The 23,774-nt window shown below is 39.5% G+C and overlaps 1 protein-coding gene across 1 annotated transcript; it reads right to left on the reverse strand.

Moving 5' to 3' along the window:
* Positions 1–9,257: 9,257 nt before the first annotated feature.
* LOC122725019 lies at positions 9,258–10,994 on the reverse strand. The gene is made up of 3 exons (XM_043961432.1): positions 10,557–10,994; positions 9,873–10,511; positions 9,258–9,794 (listed from the first exon to the last, which is right to left on the reverse strand). Exons 1-3 carry the CDS (start codon positions 10,992–10,994, stop codon positions 9,258–9,260), a joined length of 1,614 nt encoding a protein of 537 aa, XP_043817367.1.
* Positions 10,995–23,774: the final 12,780 nt, after the last annotated feature.

A 23,774-nucleotide genomic window follows, 5' to 3' on the forward strand; every position in this document is an offset into this window, starting at 1 on the left:
CAGAGAGGAGGCCAGTGGTGAAGGAGTTTTACAAGCTCATTGAGGAAGGTCTACAGATGGAGTTGTCTGGTATAGGTGCCTTGGTGGCCCAGATGAGAGTGGCACCCGTGTTTCTGGAGCAGGTGGCTCAGAAACAGCATGAGGACCCGGAGTTAGTGAAGATTGCCAGGACTGTTCAGTCAGGCAATGATAGTGAGTTCAGATTCGATAGCAAGGGAATCCTCCGCTATGGGAGCAGACTATGTGTACCAGACGACATAGGGCTAAAAGGAGACATTATGAGAGAGGCTCATAATGCAAGATACAGCATTCACCTCAGGGCCACCAAGATGTATCAAAATCTAAAGAAAGTTTATTGGTGGCCAGCTATGAAGAAAGAAGTGGCACAATTCGTGTCAGCCTGCGAAGTGTGTCAGAGGGTGAAGCTGGAACATCAGAAGCCGGCTGGAATACTTAACCCGCTACCTATTCCAGAATGGAAATGGGAAAATATAGCTATGGACTTCGTAGTGGGGTTACCGGCGGCGTCCAACAGATTGGACTCCATATGGGTGATTGTGGACAGACTCACAAAATCTGCTCACTTCATCCCTGTCAGGAGTGGATATTCTGTGGACAAGTTAGCGCAGGTGTACGTTGATGAGATCGTCAGGCTGCATGGGGTTCCTGTTTCGATAGTGTCAGATAGAGGGCCCCAGTTCACCTCCAGATTTTGGCGGAGTTTGCAGAACGCCATGGGTACCAGGTTGGATTTCAGTACTGCCTTCCACTCCCAGACTGATGGACAGTCAGAAAGGACCATCCAGACTATCGAGGATATGCTCAGAATGTGTGTGCTGGACTTTGGCGGTTCTTGGAGGCAGCATCTACCTTTGGTGGAGTTTGCCTACAATAACAGCCATCATGCTAGCATCGGGATGGCTCCATATGAAGCTTTGTATGGGAGGAAGTGCAGATCACCTGTTTGCTAGGAAGAAGTTGGAGAAAAGGCCTTGGCAGGGCCTGAGCTAGTAGAGATTACCAGCAGGGTAGTACCCATAATCAGAGAAAGGATCAAGACTGCTGTAAGCAGACAGAAGAGTTATGCAGACGTTCGCAGAAGGCAGGTCGAGTTTCATGAGGGGGATCTGGTATTGCTCAAGGTGTCTCCTATGAAGGGAGTGGTTCGCTTCGGGAAGAAAGGTAAACTAGCCCCACGATACATCGGACCCTTTGAAATCTTGCAAAAGATTGGGAATGTATCGTACAAGCTGGATCTACCTGCTTCAATGGAAAGAATCCATCCAGTTTTCCATGTTTCATTGTTGAGGAAGTTCGTGTTAGATCCGAGCAAGGTTCTCAGTGAGCCTGATGTGGAGGTCCAAGAGGATCTCACCTACGTTGAACAACCAGTACGGATCATAGACACCCAGATCAGAAAGCTAAGAAACAAGGAAATCCCGATGGTGAAAGTCCTGTGGAACCACCACAATTTGGAAGAATGCACTTGGGAGACACGGGAGTCCATGCTCCAGCAGTACCCTCATCTCTTTTAAGGTTAGATCTCTATGTATTTATGTGTTGTGTATGTATGTATGTTATGTTTTATGCCATGCTATGTGCTAGTTGAGGAACATTCAGGGATGAATGTTCTTAAGGGGGGGAGAATGTAATACCCGGCTAGACTCCGGTATCGGAATTCCTACCGTCCGGTGGAATCTCGGATGTCGGAAGCCTCTAGTAGGGTAGAAGCATGTTTTCATGAAATGTTTTAATGTTTTTGATGATTTTAAGTAAAAGGAAATGAGTTTTTGCATGAAAACAACCTTGAAGGAAAACTCAGGTTCGGCCGCCGAACCTCAAGTTCGGCCGCCGAACCTCAAGTTCGGCCGCCGAACATGCATGCCTTCGGGAGCGCCTTTAGGCCCCCGAAAGCATAAGTGAGGAAAGTCCAGGTTCGGCCGCCGAACATGGCATGCATGCGGAGGCACGTTCGGCCCCTGAACGTGGCCTGGCCAGCCACTATAAAAGGGTCCCTTAGCCGAAAACGGGCGAGCTTTTTCCCCGTTGTCGGCCAAGGTGAGTTCTCCGCCACCCCTCACCGATCTTGAGTCTTTTCCTTCCGATCTTTCAAGTTTTTCACTAGTTTTCATCTTGTTTTGAAGATTTCCGAGGTTTGAGCAAGTTTTGGAGCTTTGAAGTTCAAGAACTCAAATCTCTTCCAACTCCAAGTTAGATCGCCTCTACCCTCGATCTTCAAGAGGTAAGAGTCGATCTCTAGTTTACTTTATGTTTTAAGCAAGTTTTATGCAAGTTCATGGGGTAGAAAATGCATGTGTAGCTTGTGTTGAGCTTATGGGTTTTGATGTGATTTTTGAACAATGTAGCTTGCAATTGTATGTTGGATGTGTTATAGTTGGGGTTTTAGTTAGTTGATGCACCTAGGAACTTGTATGCTTGTGTATGAGTGTTGTAGAATAGGTTTATGCATGATTGGATAGTTTTGGAGGCATAAATGCATAAGGGAGCTGAGTTTTTGCCATTCTGGGAGAAACCAGGTTCGGCAGCCGAAGGAACTTTCGGCCGCCGAACGTGCTTGTGGAGGCAGCCTTCGGCTGCCGAAACTTGCCCCCAAAAGGAGACTTTCGTCTCTGTCTGGGAGTTTCGGCCACCAAAAGTGCCGCCGAACATGCATGAGTTTCGCCTCTGTCTGGGAGTTTCGGCCGCCGAAGGTGCCGCCGAACCTGCCTGACTTTCGGCTCTGGAGGGACTTTCGGCCGCCGAACCTGCCGCCGAAAGTGCCTTGTCCAGCCCTTTCTTGCATGTTTTTCTATGATTATTCCATGATGTTTTAGGGGGTTTTTGGGGAGTAGTTTAGAGTTATGTTCATGTGTGTTTGGTCCCTCATTTGAGTCCACCTGTGTAGGTTCGGACCCGAGGAACCGAGGACCCCAGCAGTGAGTCTGTTGCCCCAGTGTCTGGTCAGAGCTATCCAGAGGTGAGTGGAATAACCTTTTATGTTTTTAAGCAAATTAATCGTATAGTTTTGAGCACGTTCATGCATCATGAATGCCATGTGATATTTTAGGTTGTTTGCATTAGAATCCACGAATATGTTGTATTGCACATCTTAATGTTGATGTGGATGAATGTTGGATGATCCATAGCCCTCGATCTACGATATGACGATGTGATATGTACGGTACGGAATGTAAGACCAGTGGGACCCATTCTACGTTCGCTGGCACTATGTAAGGGAAAGACCAGGACCCATTCTACGTTCTGGCACAGTTGGACACTGTTATGTTATGATATGTAAGGGAAAGACCAGGACCCATTCTACGTTCTGGCACAGTTGGACCATGTAGAGGGCTATTGGTGACAAGTTCATCCTTGATGTGATTAGCTGTGATGTGATGCATTTCATGTTATCATATGTTTTAAATGTTTTATTATTCTGCTCACTGGGCTCTAGTAGCTCACCCCTCTCCCAATTTCCCCAGGATTGCAGGTACAGGGTAGACCAGGAGGTTTACAAGAGTAATGAAGTCATGTGTATGTAATAGATAGTGTGGACATGATAAATGTATTAATGTTATGTAAAAGTACAGTTTCAGTCATGTAAGGATATTGAGGATTAGAGATTGTGCTTGAGTTTATGTTTTGAGGTATCCCTTTTAATGCATGATCAAAGATGTTTTATAATGTTCATGTAAGCCAACTCATCTTATGATGTATCGCCCATTGGGTCATTGATGAGATCCCATAGAGGGGTCATGATTATGATTATGGCTGTGTGCAGTGCATGCTCAGGTTGAGTTGGATGTATGAAAGAAAAGTTTTAAAATTTTTATGTATGTTGTTGATCATGTATGGGATTAAGCAGGTTTTCAGGATGTATGTTAGGCTTGCTACGGGTCTTGGTGGCCTTAAGCCGACTCGGATCCTAGCGCCGGTAGCGGTCCGATTTTCGGGTCGTTACATATACTCATATCATCAGTCTGCCTCAACTGTTCAAACTCTATCATCTTCAATTCCCTTGAGCTGTCAGGGAAAGCCCATCCTGCAAACTCGTTTGCAAACTCTTCCCAAGACATGTTGTCCACCCTCGGGTTCACATAATTCTTGAACCACTCTCGTGCCTTCTTGCACTTAAGTGTGAACCCAGCCATCTGAATGGCTCTGCTATCATCAGCCCCAATCTCATCTGTGATCACCTTGACCCTCTCAAGATACATAAACGGGTCATCCCCTTTTTCATACTGGGGAGCACCCAGCTTCATATAGTCGGTCATCTTGACCTTGCTCCCACTAGATGAGCTAGGCTTAGGTACTGGGATTTCTGGAACTATGGGTTCTACTGGTGGAGGAGGAGGTGCAGCATCTCCTGGGGTAGGGTTTACTAGATTTGGATAGTAAGGTGGAGGTGGATACATTGGGTACTGTGGGTATGGTGGATAATAAGGTGGGTATGGCATCTGTGTGGGATAAGGGCTAAAGCTATGGTAATCCGATGTGCCTCCCATCGAATACCCAGGGTTTTGTGAGAAGGGTGGGTAGTAAGGTGGCTGAACAAATCCCGAGGCTTGAGTGCCTCCTTGGGACTCTCCCATTCCTTCTTCTGACATGCTAACTCCTAAACTGCCATCCCTCCTCTGCTCTACATCCATATCATCCCCCACGTCCTCTGACACTCCTCCCTGAACTGTTCCTCTTACTGATCTGCTTCTACCCAGATCCAAAGACCTTCTAGGGTCTCTTACTACTCTTTCTCTGCTAGACCTGCTTGACATTGCCCTAGGCAATGCTGGAGGATGGGCGCTCGTGCCCTCATCCTCAGGTGGTACTCCAGTCAATCTTGCTGATCGACGAGTTCCTCTCATCCTGTTTTCTGAAAAACAGTACACATCATACAAATATTAGCATCAAATGGTTCATGTGGGCACACATGAACCCGCATCTCATACGCATCATATCATTAATGCACATGCATATAGTCATGGCATTTCACATCATTATGCAAGACAGGACTCCACATCCTATCCTAGTGGACATGATCTTCCTATTGTGCTTGACCTTCTATAACCTCTATGAGCCCGACACTCTAGGTCCGACCATATGAACCTAGGGCTCTGATACCATTCTGTAACGACCCGAAAATCGGACCGCTACCGGCGCTAGGATCCAGATCGGCTTAAGGCCGCCGGGACCCGTAGCAAGCCTGACATATAACCTGAAAACCTGTTTAATCCCATACATGATCAACAAAATACATAAAAATTAAAACTTTTCTTTCATACATCCTCTCATACACCAAACTCAACCTGTGCATGCACTGAACATAAACATAACTATTAACATTGACCCCTCTTTGGGATCTCATCAAAGCCCCAATGGGCAACATAACATGCGTTGAGTTGGTTTATATGTACATCAAAAAAAAAAAAAAACATCTGAGATCATGTATTAAAAGAGATAACAAAACTCTATGGTCAAGCACACCTCTAGCATCCATGAATATTTTTACATTACATTACAATTCTATACATAACATCATTTTTCATGTCCACACTATCTATTACATAACCAAGACTTCATCACTCTTGCTGACCTCCTGGTCTACCCTGTACCTGCAAGCCTGGGGGTTAAGGGAGAGGGGTGAGCTATAGAGCCCAGTGAGCAGAATAATCAAACATTTAAAACATATGGTAACATGGAATGCATCACATCACAATCATATCACATCAAGGATGAAGTTGTCACCATTAGTCCTCTACATGGTCCAACTGTGCCAGGGGCGTAGAATGGGCCTCACTAGTCTTTCCCTTACATAACATAGCATAACATAACAGTCCAACTATGCCAGGGGCGTAGAATGGGCCTCGCTGGTCTTTCTCTTACATGGTGCCAAGGGCGTAGAATGGGCCTCACTGGTCTTCCGTACCGTATCATCATCATCATAACATACGAGGACTAAGGGATCATTCAACATTCATCCACATCATCAAAAACGTAACATAAACTCATAAACCTAACCATAAGCTAAACATGCATTCTACCCCATAGATCTTCATAAAACTTACTTAAAACATGCAATGAGCTTAAGATCGGCTCTTACCTCGTGGAGATCGAGAGAGAGACGACCTAAACTCAGAGATGGGAGGGGTTGAGTTTCCTTGCACCTCAAAACTCCAAAACTTGTTCAAAAGCTCAAAAACTTCAAAACAAAGCGAAAACTTGTGAAAATCTTGAAAGATCTGAAGGAAGAACTCAAAGATTGGTGAGGGATGGCGGAGAGCTCACCTTGGCCGAAAATGGGGAGAAAAGCTCGCCCATTTCGGCTAAGGGACCCCTTTATAGTGGCTGGCCAGGCCACATTCGGGAGCCGAACGTGCCTCCGCATGCATGCCATGTTCGGCGGCCGAACCTAGACTTCCCTCAGTTATGCCTTCGGGTGCCTAAGGCACACCCGAAATGCATGCATGTTCGGCGGCCGAACTTGAGGTTCGGCGGCCGAACCTGGGTTTTCCTCCAAGGTTGTTTTCATTCAAAACTCATTTCCCTTTTTACTTAAAATCATCAAATACATTAAAACATTTCATAAAAACATGACTTTACCCTTCTAGAGGTCTCCAACACCCGAGATTCCACCGGACGGTAGGAATTCCGATACCGGAGTCTAGCCGAGTATTACATCTGGGTCACCCATTCTATCAAATTTATAGCGTATTTCTATCAAGACATGTGTTACGACTTGAGTGATACGTCGTGCATTACTCCACCTGAAAATATTATTAAAAAATATAAGAATTTAATATAAATGCGTAACATGCAAATCATAATAATGTCATAATAAGCATAAAATACTAACTGACTTCCCAGTGGAGCATCATTATGTGGGTCTCTTATATTTATAGATGGTGATATTGAAATAAATCGTTCCCATGCCCATATCTGCAGGATGTGTAGAGCTCCACCTAATTGAGACATGCTCGGATCAGTGGCCCGACAAAGTTCTCGATATAACCAGGCAAGACAAGCTGAACCCCAACTATATATGCTTGCTCTATGTAAATTAGCAATTAGAGGCAGAAACATTAGGTTCACCCTACTAGGATTCCTATCAGTAAATAAGGAACCCCCAATGATCCGCAGAATGTAAGCTCGGGCATATCTCTGGACCACTTCTTCATCAGCATCATCTGGTAGCTCATTAAAATTTTCGACTAACCAACTTAATGGCAACGAGCTACCCCGCATAATATTAGTGGGAGGTACGAGTCCTAAAGTATCTTGATAGTACATCATCCAATTGATAATAGAATTACCTACAACAGCATCTCCATCAATAGGTAGGCCGGAAATAACACCGGTCCTAGAGAGTAATTGTACACTCTCCCACTGGCATCATAAATGTGTGTGTTTCAGGATGCCATCTCTCAACCAGTGATATAATTAAATGATGATCCAGTGAAAAGTAGCCTAATCTGACAGCACCATAGAATCCAGAAATTCTGAGATAGGCTTCAATATGGGGGTGGAAATCTTGCTTCAAAACACTCGCTGATCGCCTACAAAGTGGTGGCTCATTTTCAATCTCCTCATTCCAAACCGACTGTGATCTATGAGACTGCTGTTGTGTCAATAAAAACTGGTCAAGAGGGCCCGGACTTGTGTAATCACGATAATTTTGTCTGCCCGTCATATCTGTGAAATAAAATGTGAATAAATATGTCATAAATTGATGATAATTTTCATTAAAAACATAAGTACGAGTAACATGCAATTTTATCAGAGAAGTCACATGCAATGAATAATCCAAATTATGAGCTCACAGAAGCTGAGATAAGAAATATAATGAATAATCCAAATTATGCATCTGATGAAGAGATGTCTGATGAAGAGTAACTGTTATCTACTGTCACATTTTAATACTTGTGGTGACAACTAATTGTATTGTTATGTTATTTACAATTAGATGTGTTATAATTTTAATATGCAGACTGTATGTGCTATATATTACTATGTTATATACAGTGAATGTATTATGATCAATAATTTTTTCTTACTTAACAAAAGAAGGGTACTAAATATCTTTTTCCACTTTAACATTTTACAAACCATTCTACTATTCTTTTCAATTGTTACAATTATCATCCGATAGTGGCACATCGGATTGGTACTCTGGTGCATTTTCTAAATTGTACTATGCTTATGTTATATATTTTAATCACTAACAACTTAGATGTCAAAACACATTGCAAATATTTTACAAAATCATTATCATCAACACCCTTAAAAATAATATGTATTTTAATTAGCAGTGCTTTATTAATCCGTCCAATATAGAGAAATTATCAAATTACAGTCACATAAATAAGTTCAACAACGTCTGACGATACATGTTTGTTTATTATGACCAGACTTTCCACATATAGTACAATAGTTTTTAGAAGTTAAAGAAACCTTTGATGCCCTCCAGTCCATCTCGTTTTGAATTCTGCTACTTCTTGGTCGACCCTTTTTTCTAATTCTTTGCATATCAGGAATTAGAGGTTTACCATCTGGTTCTAGCCAGTAATCAGAATGACCAAATGGATTGAACATACTGCCATAACATTTTAAAGTACGTTCCAATGTATAGTATGTATCAACATATTGATCATAATCTATGGATTTTGACAGACAAGCTGCTATGGCGTGTGAACATGGGATTCGCATCTCTTGAAACTTACCACAAGTGCATGTATCTTCTATTAGTTTAATAACTTGCTTATTCCCGGTGCCACTGGTACGAACTTCAAAAACTAAAGTTTCGTTACTAAATCGTGTCACCCGATGTCTTGCTGCTTTCATCTCGTTGTTTCTAATTACTTCTGCACATGCATGCGTAAAAGTGTGCCCCATTTGCATTTGATTCAAATACGTCGTACGACGTATGTCAAAGTAGTTAGCACATTGGTAGAATATTTTTTCAACCATAGCTGTGACAGGCAATGCGCGAAACCCCTTCAACATCCCATTGACAGATTCAATTATATTTGTTGTCATGGATCCATACCTTTTTTCTCGATCATGTGACCGTGTCCATGTTTCTAAAGGTATTTTAAGGGCCCACTCAAATGTTTCAGGACTGACTTCCCGTATCTTATTCATGGCATCATAAAATTTTCGCTTCTGATTTTGATTAGTTGAAAGGTAAAAATACAAGTACTTAATGTATATTGAGCAATAATTAAGGACACATAAACGAATGACTTGTTTATATTGAAATTGAATCACTGACCTGCTGTGCGCAAAGCTTCCTTCATATCGGTATTCTTAAATTTTGTATTGTAATTGCTTAATATATGTCGAATGCAATATCGATGGTTGGCTGATGGGGACTGCCACCAATCCTTTTGCATTGCCTTTTTAATCCCAATGTGTCTGTCGGATATAACACATAATTCTTCTCTGTCGGTAACATATAATCGAAGACAATCCATGAACCATCCCCAGTTGTCACTATCCTCTTTTTCAACTAATGCAAATGCTAATGGAAAAATCATATTATTTCCATCAAGCTCAGTTGCACAAAGAATACAACCACTATATTTCCCATATAAAAAAGTTCCATCAACAAAGATGACTGGCCTACAAAACTTGAATCCTTCAATTGATTGTTGAAATACCCAAAACATTCTATCAAACACTCTAACGTTCCCATCCAAACGACCTTCAATCCAGTGTGGATCATCTTCAATTGCGACAACTGTATCGGGATTGTAATTCACAATAGCATGCATGAACTTACGCAATCTCCCATATGATTCCTCCCATCCACCAAAAATTTTTGCAATTGCAAATTATTTTCCCATCCATGATTTTTTATAGGACGGTTCATATCCAACCTTATCTTTGATCTCAGCCTGAAGAGTGGCAACTTTCATATCTGGCTGTTGTTCGATCATGGGTAAGATAAATGCACAAATAAATCTAGAATCAAGGTGACCATGATCTTTACTAACACCTGCGTTTCTACATGTATGCAGACCGTTATATCTTGTTATCTTCCAAACATCAGCATTTTCTTTACGGGATGCACGAAGGTGCCACTGACAACCAGATAATTTGTCCTTACACTTGATCGAATAAGTCCTACTCTTAGTTTCATCATAACAAAATTGGTGATGTCGCAGCATATGATACTCTTTAGCAGCAGCGATGACAGCCTCTCGAGATCTGAATATCATTCCTACAGAAAATTCTTTCGACTTATCCCAGAACATATTCGATGGATCTTTTGCATAAGGATCAACTCTCATTACATCAGAGTCGATTTCAGAATACGGAGGTGGAAATATCAATGGTCTAATAGAATTTTTATATCCACTATTAAAACACATTGAAGAATTTATATCATGATCATCTCCATCATTAAACTGAACACCTGGAATGTCGTCTTCCTCGTCAATCCAAGGATCATCTCCATCTGTATCTAAATTATCAAGAAAATCAGTATCATCATCGTTTTCATCCTGGCCAACATCCTGTGCATTGTGTTGTCATTCATGACACGTTTCTATCCCCACAACCGGACAATTATCATCCCGGAGATTGTCTTCACCTTCACCCTCCATAACGATTGGACAACTAGTTGAAGGCCCAACACCTCCATCTTCTGTTCTATGATGACGAGATAAAATATCTACATATAATACAACTGAATCTACTGGCCTGATTGTCGATATGTAGTCAAACATCATGTCCACATCTTCGTCATCACTTAGTTGTGCTAATCCATATTTAATGATACTATTATCCAACATCGGTTGTCTAAAAATAATCCTTGATATCATATCTTCATGCGTTGACAATTTCATGGCACGAACAATTTTAATCACTAATTTTTCATAATTCAATTTCTTTTCGATACGAAACATTCTAGACTGTCCACCAACATAATCATATCCAATATTAATATTAACTATGTGCCCGTCCCAGTACACAGTACCATAACGCGGAGTAGTCATTTTTCTTCCTAATTCACCTAGTAGACAATAATAGTAGAATAAATTATGAATAAAAAAAAAGCTAAATACATATATATCATAACACCATCCATATTTGCTATATAAAAAAATCATTCATTTCCAAATATTTTCTCAAAACAAAAAATTTACAACCAACATTTACAATTATAAATTTTTCCCACTTTAATACTACCTTAATCCCTACAATTTTAGTCCCAACAACCTATGTATATTAAATTAATTTTTAAAATATTAAAATTTTATATTTATTATAAATAATATAAATTTATTTCCTCACAAAATATTACTTTAAAATTTTAAATCAAATATATCTAACTAAATAATTTTTTATCTATTTCCTAATATTTTCTATACACAGAAAATTCACAACAAAATTTACATTTATAAATTTTTCATATTTTAATCCCTATATTTTTTTGTCCAACACCCTATATATATTAAATTTCTTAAATAACTACATTTTCATATTTATTATAAATAATATAAATTTATTTTCTCACAAAATATTACTTTAAAATTTTAAATAAAATATATCTAACTAAATATTTCTTTTTATAATTTCATAATATTTTCTCAAAACAAAAACTTTACAACCAACATTTACAATTATAAATTTTTTCCACTTTAATACTACCTTAATCCCTACAATTTTAGTCTCAACAACCTATGTATATTAAATTAATTTTTAAAATACTAAAATTTCATATTTATTATAAATAATATAAATTTATTTCCTCACAAAATATTACTTTAAAATTTTAAATCAAATATATCTAACTAAATAATTTTTTATCTATTTCCTAATATTTTCTATACACAAAAATTCACAACAAAATTTACATTTATAAATTTTTCATATTTTAATCCCTATATTTTTTTGTCCAACACCCTATATATATTAAATGTCTTAAATAACTACATTTTCATATTTATTATAAATAATATAAATTTATTTTCTCACAAAATATTACTTAAAAATTTTAAATAAAATATATCTAATTAAATATTTCTTTTTATAATTTCCTCATATTTTCTCAAAACAAAAAATTTACAACCAACATTTACAATTATAAATTTTTCTCACTTTAATACTACCTTAATCTCTACAATTTTAGTCACAACAACCTATGTATATTAAATTAATTTTTAAAATACTAAAATTTCATATTTATTATAAATAATATAAATTTATTTCCTCACAAAATATTACTTTAAAATTTTAAATCAAATATATCTAACTAAATAATTTTTTATCCATTTCCTAATATTTTCTATACACAGAAAATTCACAACAAAATTTACATTTATAAATTTTTCATATTTTAATCCCTATATTTTTTTTCCAACACCCTATATATATTAAATTTCTTAAATAACTACATTTTCATATTTATTATAAATAATATAAATTTATTTCCTCACAGAATATTACTTTAAAATTTTAAATAAAATATATCTAACTAAATATTTCTTTTTATAATTTCCTAATATTTTCTCAAAACAAAAAATTTACAACCAACATTTACAATTATAAATTTTTCCCACTTTAATACTACCTTAATCTCTACAATTTTAATCACAACAACCTGTATATTAAATTAATTTTTAAAATACTAAAATTTTATATTTATTATAAATAATATAAATTTATTTCCTCACAAAATATTACTTTAAAATTTTAAATCAAATATATATAACTAAATAATTTTTTATCAATTTCCTAATATTTTCTATACACAGAAAATTCACAATAAAATTTATATTTATAAATTTTTCATATTTTAATCCCTATATTTTTTATCTAAGACCCTATATATATTAAATTTCTTAAATAACTACATTTTCAGATTAATTATGAATATTATAAATTTATTTCACCACTTTTTATTTCATTAATTTTTTAAATAAAATAAATCTAACTAAATAATTTTTTTCTAATTTTCTAATATTTTCCCTACACAAAAAATTTAACATTTACATTTATAAATTTTTTTCTACTTTAATACTACCTTAATTTCTACAATTTTACTCACAATAACTTATGTAAATTAAATTTATTAAAAAATTAAATTTTCATATTTATTATGAATAATATAAATTTATTTCCCCACAAACCACCCTATTTTTTCATACATTTCTTTTTTATTTATCACATTACTATAAATCAGGAATATTTTTTCTCATTTTCTTATATTACTTTTAATAATTTTAAATAAATACAACTATACATTTTTTACTGTTAATTACATACAAAATATAATTTTTTCAACAATATAAATATCTTACTAATTAATTAAATAAATAAAATATATTATATGTTTATAAATAATATTTAATTACTTGTATGAAAATCAATCCCAAATCTCAAGCATCCACGAAGGCTGTATCCGAATAGAAAAAACTACAAAATACAACATTTACATTTATTAATAAATTTTTATTTATCTAAATTTCATAAAAAAAATTAATATAACACATACTTTTTTGTTGAAAATTTGGTGAGATGGGTTGTGCAGAGAGAAAATGGAGCAGGAAAAAGATGGGGAGCAGGGATGGAGCAAGAAGAAGATGGGGAGTAGGGATGGAGCAGGAAAAAGATGGGGAGCAGGGAAGAAGATGGGGAGCGGGAAGAAGATGGGGAGCAGGGATGGAGCAGGAAGAAGATGGGGAGTAGGGAAGAAGATGGGGTTTTATAGTGGGTTGGGGTAGGATATACTCTCTCCTCTACCGCACTTTTAAAGTGCGGTAGAGGACTTTCTCTGCCAGGTGCAGGAATCCCTGCACCTGGCAGAGATTCTACCGCACTTGTAAAGTGCGGTAGAAGGCAGGAGGCGTGCCTGCCTCCTGCTGACGGGGCAGAGACGGGTCTTGTCTCTGTCCTCTCTGCCAGGTGCAGGGATTCCTGCACCTAGCGGAACTCTACCGCACTTCAAAAGTACGGTAGATTTTTTAAAAAAAATTATTAAAAATTCTACCGCACTTCAAAAGTGCGATAGAATTTTTTTTATTTAAAAGAAATTTTTTTTTTCGTAAACCAGGGTTTAATAAATATATATTTTTTTTAACTTTATTTTGCAAAAAGCCCCAGAGATTTCTTCTCTAAAAAAGCTTCCATACCCAAACACCATTTTCCCAAACACCTAATCACTAACAAAAGAGTTAGCATCAAATGACAAATTGAAAATTCTAGGAAACAAAAATTTCAAAGGCTTGTTCCCAGCCTACTTATCATACCAAAGCTTTATTCTATTGTCGTTGCAAATAGAAAATCTTACATTTTCCAATAAAGAAGGGGCATAACCATTTTGCTCTGCAGAATTCTGAATATCCCTCCAAATAGGAGAAAGAGAGTTTCCCACGGCAAGAGAAATAACATTAAAATAGGACTGTTTAGGTTCTCTTAGAAATTTTAACTAATAATTGAATTTTCAAAAATTGAAAAGTGTCTCGGATAATGGCTATTAATAATAGCAAAAACCCTAATACGGAAAATTATGGAAAAATCTTAAAAAATAATAAAAATGCAAAATTGACTCCCTAATCGATTAAATTTTTGCTTTGAACTTTGTGATAGGCTTGTGGCCTTTGTCACTGTAACGACCCGAAAATCGGATCGCTACTGGCGCTAGGATCCAGATCGACTTAAGGTCGCCGGGACCCGTAGCAAGGCTAACATACATCCTGTATACCTGCTTAATCCCATACATGATCATACATTTACGTAAAACATTAAACTTTTTTTTTTATTCACTAAGCTTAAACTGTGCATGCACAATCTCATAACTATAAAACCCCACACTGGAGCCCTCATCAAATGCTCCAATGGGGTAACATTACATACATTAAGCTTGGTTTACATAAACATCATTAAAAACATTTCAATAAAAGATCATGTAACCAAAAAGGGATCAACGTACACTAGGGCCAAGCACAATACTATCCTCAATACAATTTTTTACATTACATCACATTATAACATTTTACAATACATGTCCATATCTAACTTTTACATACATAAACTTCTATTCCTGGTGACTTCCTGGTCTAGCCCGTACCTGCAAACCTGGGGGTGATGGGAACGGGGTGAGCTACTAGAGCCCAGTGATCAGAATAATAAAACATTGTAATTAAAACATATGATCTCATGGAATGCATCACATCACAAACAAATCACATCAAGGATGAACTTGTCACCAATAGCCCTCTACACATTCCAATAGTGCTAGGGGCATAGAATGGGCCTCACTGGTCTTTCTCTTACATTAACATAACATAACATTTCTATATGCCAGGGGCGTAGAATGGGCCTCACTGGTCTTTCTCTTACATTAACATAACATAACATAACATTTCCATATGCCAGGGGCGTAGAATGGGCCTCACTGGTCTTTCATACCGTATCATCGCTATCTCATATTATATCATATCATAGGGAGGGCTAAAGGATCATCCAACATTCATCCACATCAACAACATAACATGCAATGCAACATATTCGTGAATTCTAATGCAAGCACCCTAATATATCTCATGGCATTCATGATGCGTGAATCATGCTAAAACTTTCATTATTTTACTTTGAAACATAAGGAGTCATTCTACTCACCTCAGGCTAGCTCTGAAAAGACACTGAAGCAGCTATCTCACTGCTGGGGTCCTCGGTTCCTCGGGTCCGAACCTACACAGGTGGACTCAAGTGAGGGACCAAATATACATGAACATGACTCTAAACTACTCCTCAAAAACCCCCTAAAACACCTTAAAATAATCATACAAATCATGCAAAGGAAGGCTGAACAGGGCACTTTCGGCGGCAGGTTCGGCAGCTGAAAGTCCCTCCAGAACCGAAATTCATGCACCTTCAGCGGCACTTTCGGCGGCCGAAGGTTCCTTCCAGATCCGAAACTCGTGCATGTTCGGCGGCACCTTCGGCGGCCGAAACTCCTTTTCAGAGCCGAAAGTCCACTTTCGAGGGCAGAGTTCGGCAGCCAAAAGTTTGCCTCCACAGGCAGGTTCGGCAGCCGAAAGGGCTTTCGGCTGCTGAACCTGGGTTCTCCCAAAGTGGCAGAACCTAGCCTCCTCATGCACATTTTGCCTCCTAAACCATTCCAACTCAAATCCAACACTTCCAAAACATGCATACACACATACATAAGCTTATAGGGGTCTCAAAACTAGCCTAAACCCCAACCAAAACACATCATACATACATATACAACACACATTAACCATACAAGCACATAAACCTTAACACTAAACAACTAACCCAATCATGCATTTCTACCCTATGAACCTTCATGAAACTTAACCAAAACATGAAAAGAGGTGAGGATCTACTCTTACCTCTTGAAGATCGAGAGGAGAGGCGATCCAACTCGGAGATGGGAGAGATCTAGCTCATTGGTTCTCCAAGCTCCAAAAACTTATCCTAAGCTCACAATTCTTCAAAACCAAGTAAACACTTGTTAAAACTTGAAAGATTTGAGGAAAATCATCAAAATCAACCATGGGAGGGCATGGACTCACCTCTGGCCGGAAATGGGGAAGAAACTCGCCCATTTTCGGCCATGGGGCTTCTTATAGGGGCTGGCCAGGCCACCTTCGGAAGCCTAAAGTGCCTCCAAAACTCATGCAAGTTCGGCGGCCGAACTTGGAATTCCCTCTATGGTCTTTTTCATTCAAAACTCAATTTATTTCTTATTTAAAACCTTAAAATACATTAAAACATTTTATGAAAACATGATTTTACCCTTCTTGAGGTTTCTGACATCCGAGATTCCACCGGACGGTAGGAATTCCGATACCGGAATCTAGCCGGGTATTACAGTCACACTTTTGAAAGTCATGCATCTTGAAATTCCCTTTTTAAAAAGCTATCGTGGGCCTCCAACGGACGTCGATAGCAAAAGTTAAGCCTAGTCCAAGTCTGCCATAAAATTCAAGGCTAATTGTTTCGCATCAAATACTTTCGAATTGAAAAGAACTCAACCTCCAATTGTCTTCAGCAGGGTAGTATTGAAATAGATCCACCACATTAACGTCTTGGAAATTTTTATATAATTTGAGAGGTCAAGAATATAGGCATTGTCATTAATTTTCTGAATAATCCGAAATTGACCAATCTTCTTTGGGTCAAACTTTTTCTGTTCTCCACCATGTTCCTTGCACAAATACACCATCACTTAATCACTGACATTGAAGGACTTGAAATGCCTATGTTTATTAGTTGTAGCTTCATATTTTTCATTGGCTTCCATAAGACATTGTTGTACCTATTTGAAAACATCTACATACTGATTTGTCAAGTTATTCGCTGCAATACTATTATGAAAACTTGTTGGAAAGGCAATAAGATCAATTGTATGAGCTGGAATTTTCTTATAGACAACTGCAAAGGATGACTGATCAAACATATATTAGCTATATTTTTATTATCTTTATATTTGTTTATTTACACAATTTTTAGCTTAATTTATGGTTTTTACTTTGTTTTTACAGAAAAGAAAGAAATTGAAAAACTGGAGAAAAAGTGCAGAAAATGACAGAAAAGTGATTGGGTCAGTAACTTGCCCAAATCACTGCCCAAATCAAGCGGAGGAAGCAGAGACAGAAAGCTGAAAACTGGACTGATTCACAGGAAGCGATTGGGCAGCGATCTGCCCAAATCACCGCCCCGATCACACTGACAGTAAAAATTGACAGCAGAGCGGGAAATTGTTCAGAAAACAGAATTTCGAATTTTGAGAAGCCCAAATCCAACTCAATCATTGCCAACACAATTCCAAGAGCCACGAAAGAGTCTCTCACCTAAGGAATTCCATTTGCAATTAAATTCAATATCAAAAGAGGAATCAAAAACCAAATCAAGAAGGGATTTCAAAACCCTAGATGGATGGAATTCTTCAGCTATAAAAGAGCAGCTTCCAAACCAGCAAAAGGGCATATCTCATCTTCAGCAATTCTGCAGAAAATACAGCAGCTTGTCTTCTTTTTTTTTCTTTCTTTTGTGTATCTTGTCCACCATGAGTGGCTAATTTCATTCTTTTCTAGTTGAAGTTGGAAAATTCAGATTTGTGATGAATTGGGAGATTTAAATCTCCATTGTTAAACTTCTATTTATTTCCAATATTTATGCAATTTGATCTTTCTATAATTGTTGCTTTGCTTTTAGAATCAATAAGGGCCCATTGCTTTTAAATTGCTTGAGTAATAAATTGTTTGAATGATTTAAGTCCGTAATTGCTTATATTATTTGAACACAAATATAATCAGGTTGCATGATCTAGACTTGACCACGCGGTTGGCAAGGATAGAATTAGGTTTCTCTAAGTCTTAATGCAGTTAACAGTTGTTCGATGCTAAAAGGCCCAAGGACGTTCCTTGGCAACTTGTTAACTAGTGTTAGATTAGCGAACGTTTCCTAATCAAACTAGAACTAAGGAGGAATTTGGATTGTGAGAAGCGTCTTCCACATCCTAAACTAATTTATTGGAATAAATAGGAGTGTTAAAGAATCAATGATCAATTTTAAGCAATCTGAAATAGATCCATACTGTAACGACCCCAAAATGGACCGTCACCGGCGCTAGGATTCAGGTCGGCTTAAGGCCGCCAGAACCCGTAGCAAGCCTGCTATACTCTCTGTGTACCTGTAAACCTCATACATGATCATACATTTTCTGTGAAAATAAAAACTCTTTTCTGAACCAAGGCTTAACCTGTGCATGCACTATCTCTGTACTCTGTACTCATGTACTCTGTACTCTGTATCCCTGACTCTGTTAAGCCTGGTTTTCACATACAGGAAAACATATATACATATACAGATCATGTACAAAACATACATCACTAGGTCAAGCAACAACTATTACATCTCTTTACTATTACATGTCCACTCTAAGCTATTACAGATCTCTTTACTTTTCCTGTACTCTGCTGGACTGTCCCTGTACACTGTACACTGAACCTGCAAAACTGGGGTTAAGGGAGTGGGATGAGCTCTATAGCCCAGTGAGTAGAACAGTACAACATCTCAATAAAATATGATCTCATGGAATGCACCATATCACAGACAAACCACATCAAGAGTAAACCTGTCACCACATAGTCCCAGTAACTCTGTGCCAGGGCGTAGAATCGAGCACCTGGTCTTCCTGTCATATATGTATATGTGTATATAACACCTCTGTACTTACCATTGCCAGGGCGTAGTCAAAGGCTCCTGGACTTTGCTATACCTGCCAGGGCGTAGTCAAAGGCTCCTGGACTTCCTGTCTGAGACTATTGGATCATTCAGCATTCACTCACATCACCAAATAACGATGCAATGCAACATATTCGTGAATACTAATGCAATCAACCTATGGCATAAACATGATGCATGAGATATGCTAAAAGCAGTTTGTGGTTCAATTAAAAGTCATAAGTTTAGTTCCACTCACCTCTGGCTATCTGGACTGACTGACTCTGCAGGCTCTGAACCTCTGGAGCAGTACTCACTGCTGCTCTCTCTGGTTCCTCTGGTCTGTACCTATACAGATGGACTCAAATGAGGGACCAAACAAGCGTAGAAATAACTCTCTTAAACTTCCCCAAGAATCCCCTTAAACTCACACAACTATCCATGCAACGAATGCAAAAGAAAGCTAGACAGGACACTTTCGGCGGCAAGTTCGGCGGCCGAAAGTCCTCTCCAGAGACGAAACTCAAGCACCTTCGGCGGCACCTTCGGCGGCCGAATCCCCCAAACAGAGCCGAACATGCAAAACAGGCTGTGGCAGCCAAGCCACCATGCAAGAGGTTCGGCGGCCGAATGAACCTTCGGCTGCCGAACCTGAGTTCATCCAGAACTCAGCTTCAACGGCAAACCATCTTCTCCTTCCTTTCAACCACTCAAACCATATATACACCACCTCCTCAACACACATATACGCACGTATATGATCACAGGGGTCCAAAACTATCTAATAACCCCAACAACAAATCAAACATAACACAGAATCATGTATACCTGCATAACGCATCAAAACTCCCATTTACAACCTAAACATGCATCTCTCTCTCCACAACTCCCATAAAACCTTCAGAAAACATAGAAACATGGTCAAGAGCCTCACTTACCTCCTGAAGCAAGAAGCTAAACACTCTGAACAAGGGAAAACGGACCAACTCTTCTCAAACTCTCAAACACTTAGCTTTTGTTTCAAACTTCCAAAACCTTTGAAAAAACAAATTTCACTCTTCTGTCTGAGCAGCTCAATAGCATTTGCAGATTAGTCATGAGGGACGTGGCCTATTCCAAGAATCTGAGGCCAACATCTGTCAAAGCCATGACTCAGCTGGCTGGCCAACTCATCTTCGGCTGCCCAATCACATGCAAGATCATGCAACATTCGGGGGCCGAACTAAATCTTCGGAAGCCGAACATTGAGCACTTTCGGCGGCCGAACTTACCTTCGGCGGCCGAACTTGGCTCCTCTGCCTTTGTTCATTTCAACTCAAAACTATCGAACTGTAAAACCATAAAACACATCATAACACTGAGAAAACATAACTCCTACCCTTATATAGAATCTCAACACCCCGGATTCCACCAGACAACAGAAATTCCGGTGCCGGATTCTAGCCGGGTATTACATTCTCCCCTCCTTAAGAACATTCGTCCTCGAATGGTCCTAAAACAACAAAAACAAAACACAAGGAGGAAACTAACCTCAAAACAGATGTGGATACTGCTGGAGCATAGACTCCCGCGTCTCCCAGGTGCACTCTTTTAGATTATGGTGGTTCCATAGACCTTTCACCATCGGAATCTCCTTGTTCCTTAGCTGTCTGATCTGCGTGTCCAGAATCCGCACTGGCTGCTCTATATAGGTGAGATCCGTATGAATCTCCACCTCAGGCTCACTCAGAACCTGATTCGGATCTGACACAAACTGTCGTAGCATAGAAACATGAAATATCGGGTGAAGTCTCTCCATAGAAGCAGGTAAATCCAGCTTATACGACACATTTCCGATCCTCTGCAACACCTCAAAGGGTCCAATGTACCGTGGAGCCAATTTACCTTTCTTTCCAAAACGAACCACTCCTTTCATTGGAGACACTTTTAGCAATACCCAATTACCCTCTTGAAACTCTAACTGCTTTCTGCGAATGTCTGCATAACTTTTCTGTCTACTCTGAGCTGTTCTGATTCTCTCTCTGATCATGGGCACCATTCTACTGGTAATGTCTACTAACTCTGGCCCTGCAAGAGCCTTCTCTCCTACCTCTTCCCAGCAAACAGGGGATCTGCACTTCCTCCCATACAAAGCTTCATAAGGAGCCATCCCGATGCTCGCATGATGGCTGTTATTGTAGGCAAACTCCACCAAAGGTAGATGCTGCCTCCAAGAACCGCCAAAGTCTAACACACATAGTCGAAGCATATCCTCTATGGTCTGGATGGTCCTTTCTGACTGTCCATCAGTCTGTGGGTGGAAAGCAGTACGAAAATCCAATCTCGTGCCCATCGCACTTTGCAGACTCCGCCAAAAGCGGGAGGTAAACTGAGGTCCTCTGTCTGAAACTATAGACACTGGAACTCCATGTAATCTCACTATCTCATCCACATAGACCTGTGCCAACTTATCCACAGAATAGTTATTCCGTACTGGAAGAAAATGAGCAGATTTCGTGAGTCTGTCCACAATCACCCATATCGAGTCTATCCTGTTGGACGCTACTGGTAAACCCACTACAAAATCCATGGCTATGTTCTCCCATTTCCACTCTGGAATCGGTAATGGGTTAAGCATTCCGGCTGGTTTTTGATGCTCTAATTTCACCCTCTGACAAACCTCACAGGCTGTCACGAACTGCGCCACTTCTTTCTTCATGGCTGGCCACCAATAGACCCTTTTCAGATCCTGATACATCTTGGTGGCTCCTGGGTGAACACTATACCTCGCATTATGAGCTTCCCTCATAATGTCTTCCTTCACACTGCCCCTATCTGGTACACAAAGTCGACTCCCATAGCGAAGGATCCCTTTGCTGTCAAATCTGAACTCTACACTATTGCCTGACTGAACAGTCCTGGCAATTTTCATCAACTCAGGGTCCTCATGCTGTCTCTGAGCTATCTGCTCCAGAAACACAGGTGTCACTCTCATCTGTGCTATCAACACACCTGTACCAGACAACTCTAGCTGTAATCCCTCGTCAAAGAGCTTATAAAGCTCCATCACAACTGGTCTCCGCTCTGCTGCTATATGGGATAAACTGCCTAGTGATTTCCGGCTTAGGGCGTCTGCGACAACATTCGCCTTACCCGGATGATACTGGATTTTACAATCATAATCACTGAGCAATTCGACCCACCTTCTCTGCCGCAAATTCAGCTCTCTCTGACTTAAGATGTACTGTAAACTCTTGTGATCCGTGAAGATCTCGCATTTAACCCCGTAGAGGTAATGCCGCCACATCTTAAGTGCAAAGATAACTGCTGCCATCTCTAGGTCATGGGTAGGGTAATTCAACTCGTTCTTCTTCAACTGTCTAGAAGCATAAGCTATTACTCTATCACTCTGCATCAATACACAACCCAATCCCACTCGAGATGCATCACAGAACACTATGAATTCTTCATTACTGACAGGCAGAGCTAACACTGGTGCTGTTGTCAATCTCCTCTTGAGCTCCTCAAAGCTCTCTTCACACTGGTCTGACCAGATAAACTTCTGGTTCTTCTGAGTCAATTTGGTCATAGGAGCTGCTATCTTTGAGAAGTTCTGAACGAACCTCCTGTAGTAACCTGCCAATCCCAGAAAGCTTTTAATCTCAGTCACTGTCGTGGGTCTGGGCCAGTTAGCTACAGCCTCTATCTTCTTGGGGTCTACCTCAATACCCTCTGCTGATACCACATGTCCCAAGAAGGCAATGCTCCGTAACCAAAACTCACACTTCGAGAACTTGGCATATAAACCATGCTCTCTCAGTGTCTGCAGAACGATCCTCAGATGCTGGGCATGCTCCTCTGCATCTCTGGAATACACTAAGATATCATCGATAAACACAATGACAAAGTGATCCAGAAACTCACTGAATACCCTGTTCATGAGATCCATAAATGCTGCAGGGCGTTAGTCAACCCGAACGGCATCACTAAGAACTCATAATGCCCATATCTGGTCCGGAAAGCTGTCTTAGGTACATCTGCCTCTCTGACTCTCAACTGATGATACCCAGATCTCAGATCTATTTTCGAGAAACAACCTGCTCCAGCTAGCTGGTCAAATAGATCATCAATCCGAGGTAAGGGATACCTATTCTTGATAGTGACCTTGTTCAACTGTCTGTAGTCGATACAAAGTCTGAGGGATCCATCCTTCTTTCTGACAAAGAGCACTGGAGCACCCCAAGGTGAGGTACTAGGGCAGATGAAACCCTTATCTACCAAGTCCTGCAACTGTTCTTTCAACTCTGTTAACTCAGCTGGCGCCATCCTGTAGGGAGGAATAGAGATAGGTCTGGTACCTGGCAGTAATTCAATTTCAAACCCTATCTCCCTATCAGGTGGTAGTCCTGGCAAATCGTCTGGGAACACATCGAGAAACTCTCGGACTACTGGTACTGTGGCTGGTTCCCTCACCTGACTGTCTAGCTCTCTCACATGAGCTAGAAACCCCTGACAACCCCTCCTAAGCAAACGACGAGCCTGAAGGGCTGAAATCAGACCTCTGGGTGTACCTCTCCTGTCTCCTCTGAAGACACACT

The sequence above is a fragment of the Manihot esculenta genome, chromosome 11, assembly GCF_001659605.2.
Source record: "Manihot esculenta cultivar AM560-2 chromosome 11, M.esculenta_v8, whole genome shotgun sequence".
NCBI lineage: Eukaryota > Viridiplantae > Streptophyta > Magnoliopsida > Malpighiales > Euphorbiaceae > Manihot > Manihot esculenta.

Bases quoted from the DNA above. Each gene is read 5' to 3' on its own strand.
- LOC122725019 (XM_043961432.1), bottom strand. From the start codon at position 10,994: ATGACTACTCCGCGTTATGGTACTGTGTACTGGGACGGGCACATAGTT. The intron at 10,512-10,556 runs GTTGTGGGGATA...CACAATGCACAG, and splicing joins TCCGGGATGATAATTGTCCG to GATGTTGGCCAGGATGAAAA. The intron at 9,795-9,872 runs GTTGGATATGAA...GGTGGATGGGAG, and splicing joins AGGCTGAGATCAAAGATAAG to GAATCATATGGGAGATTGCG.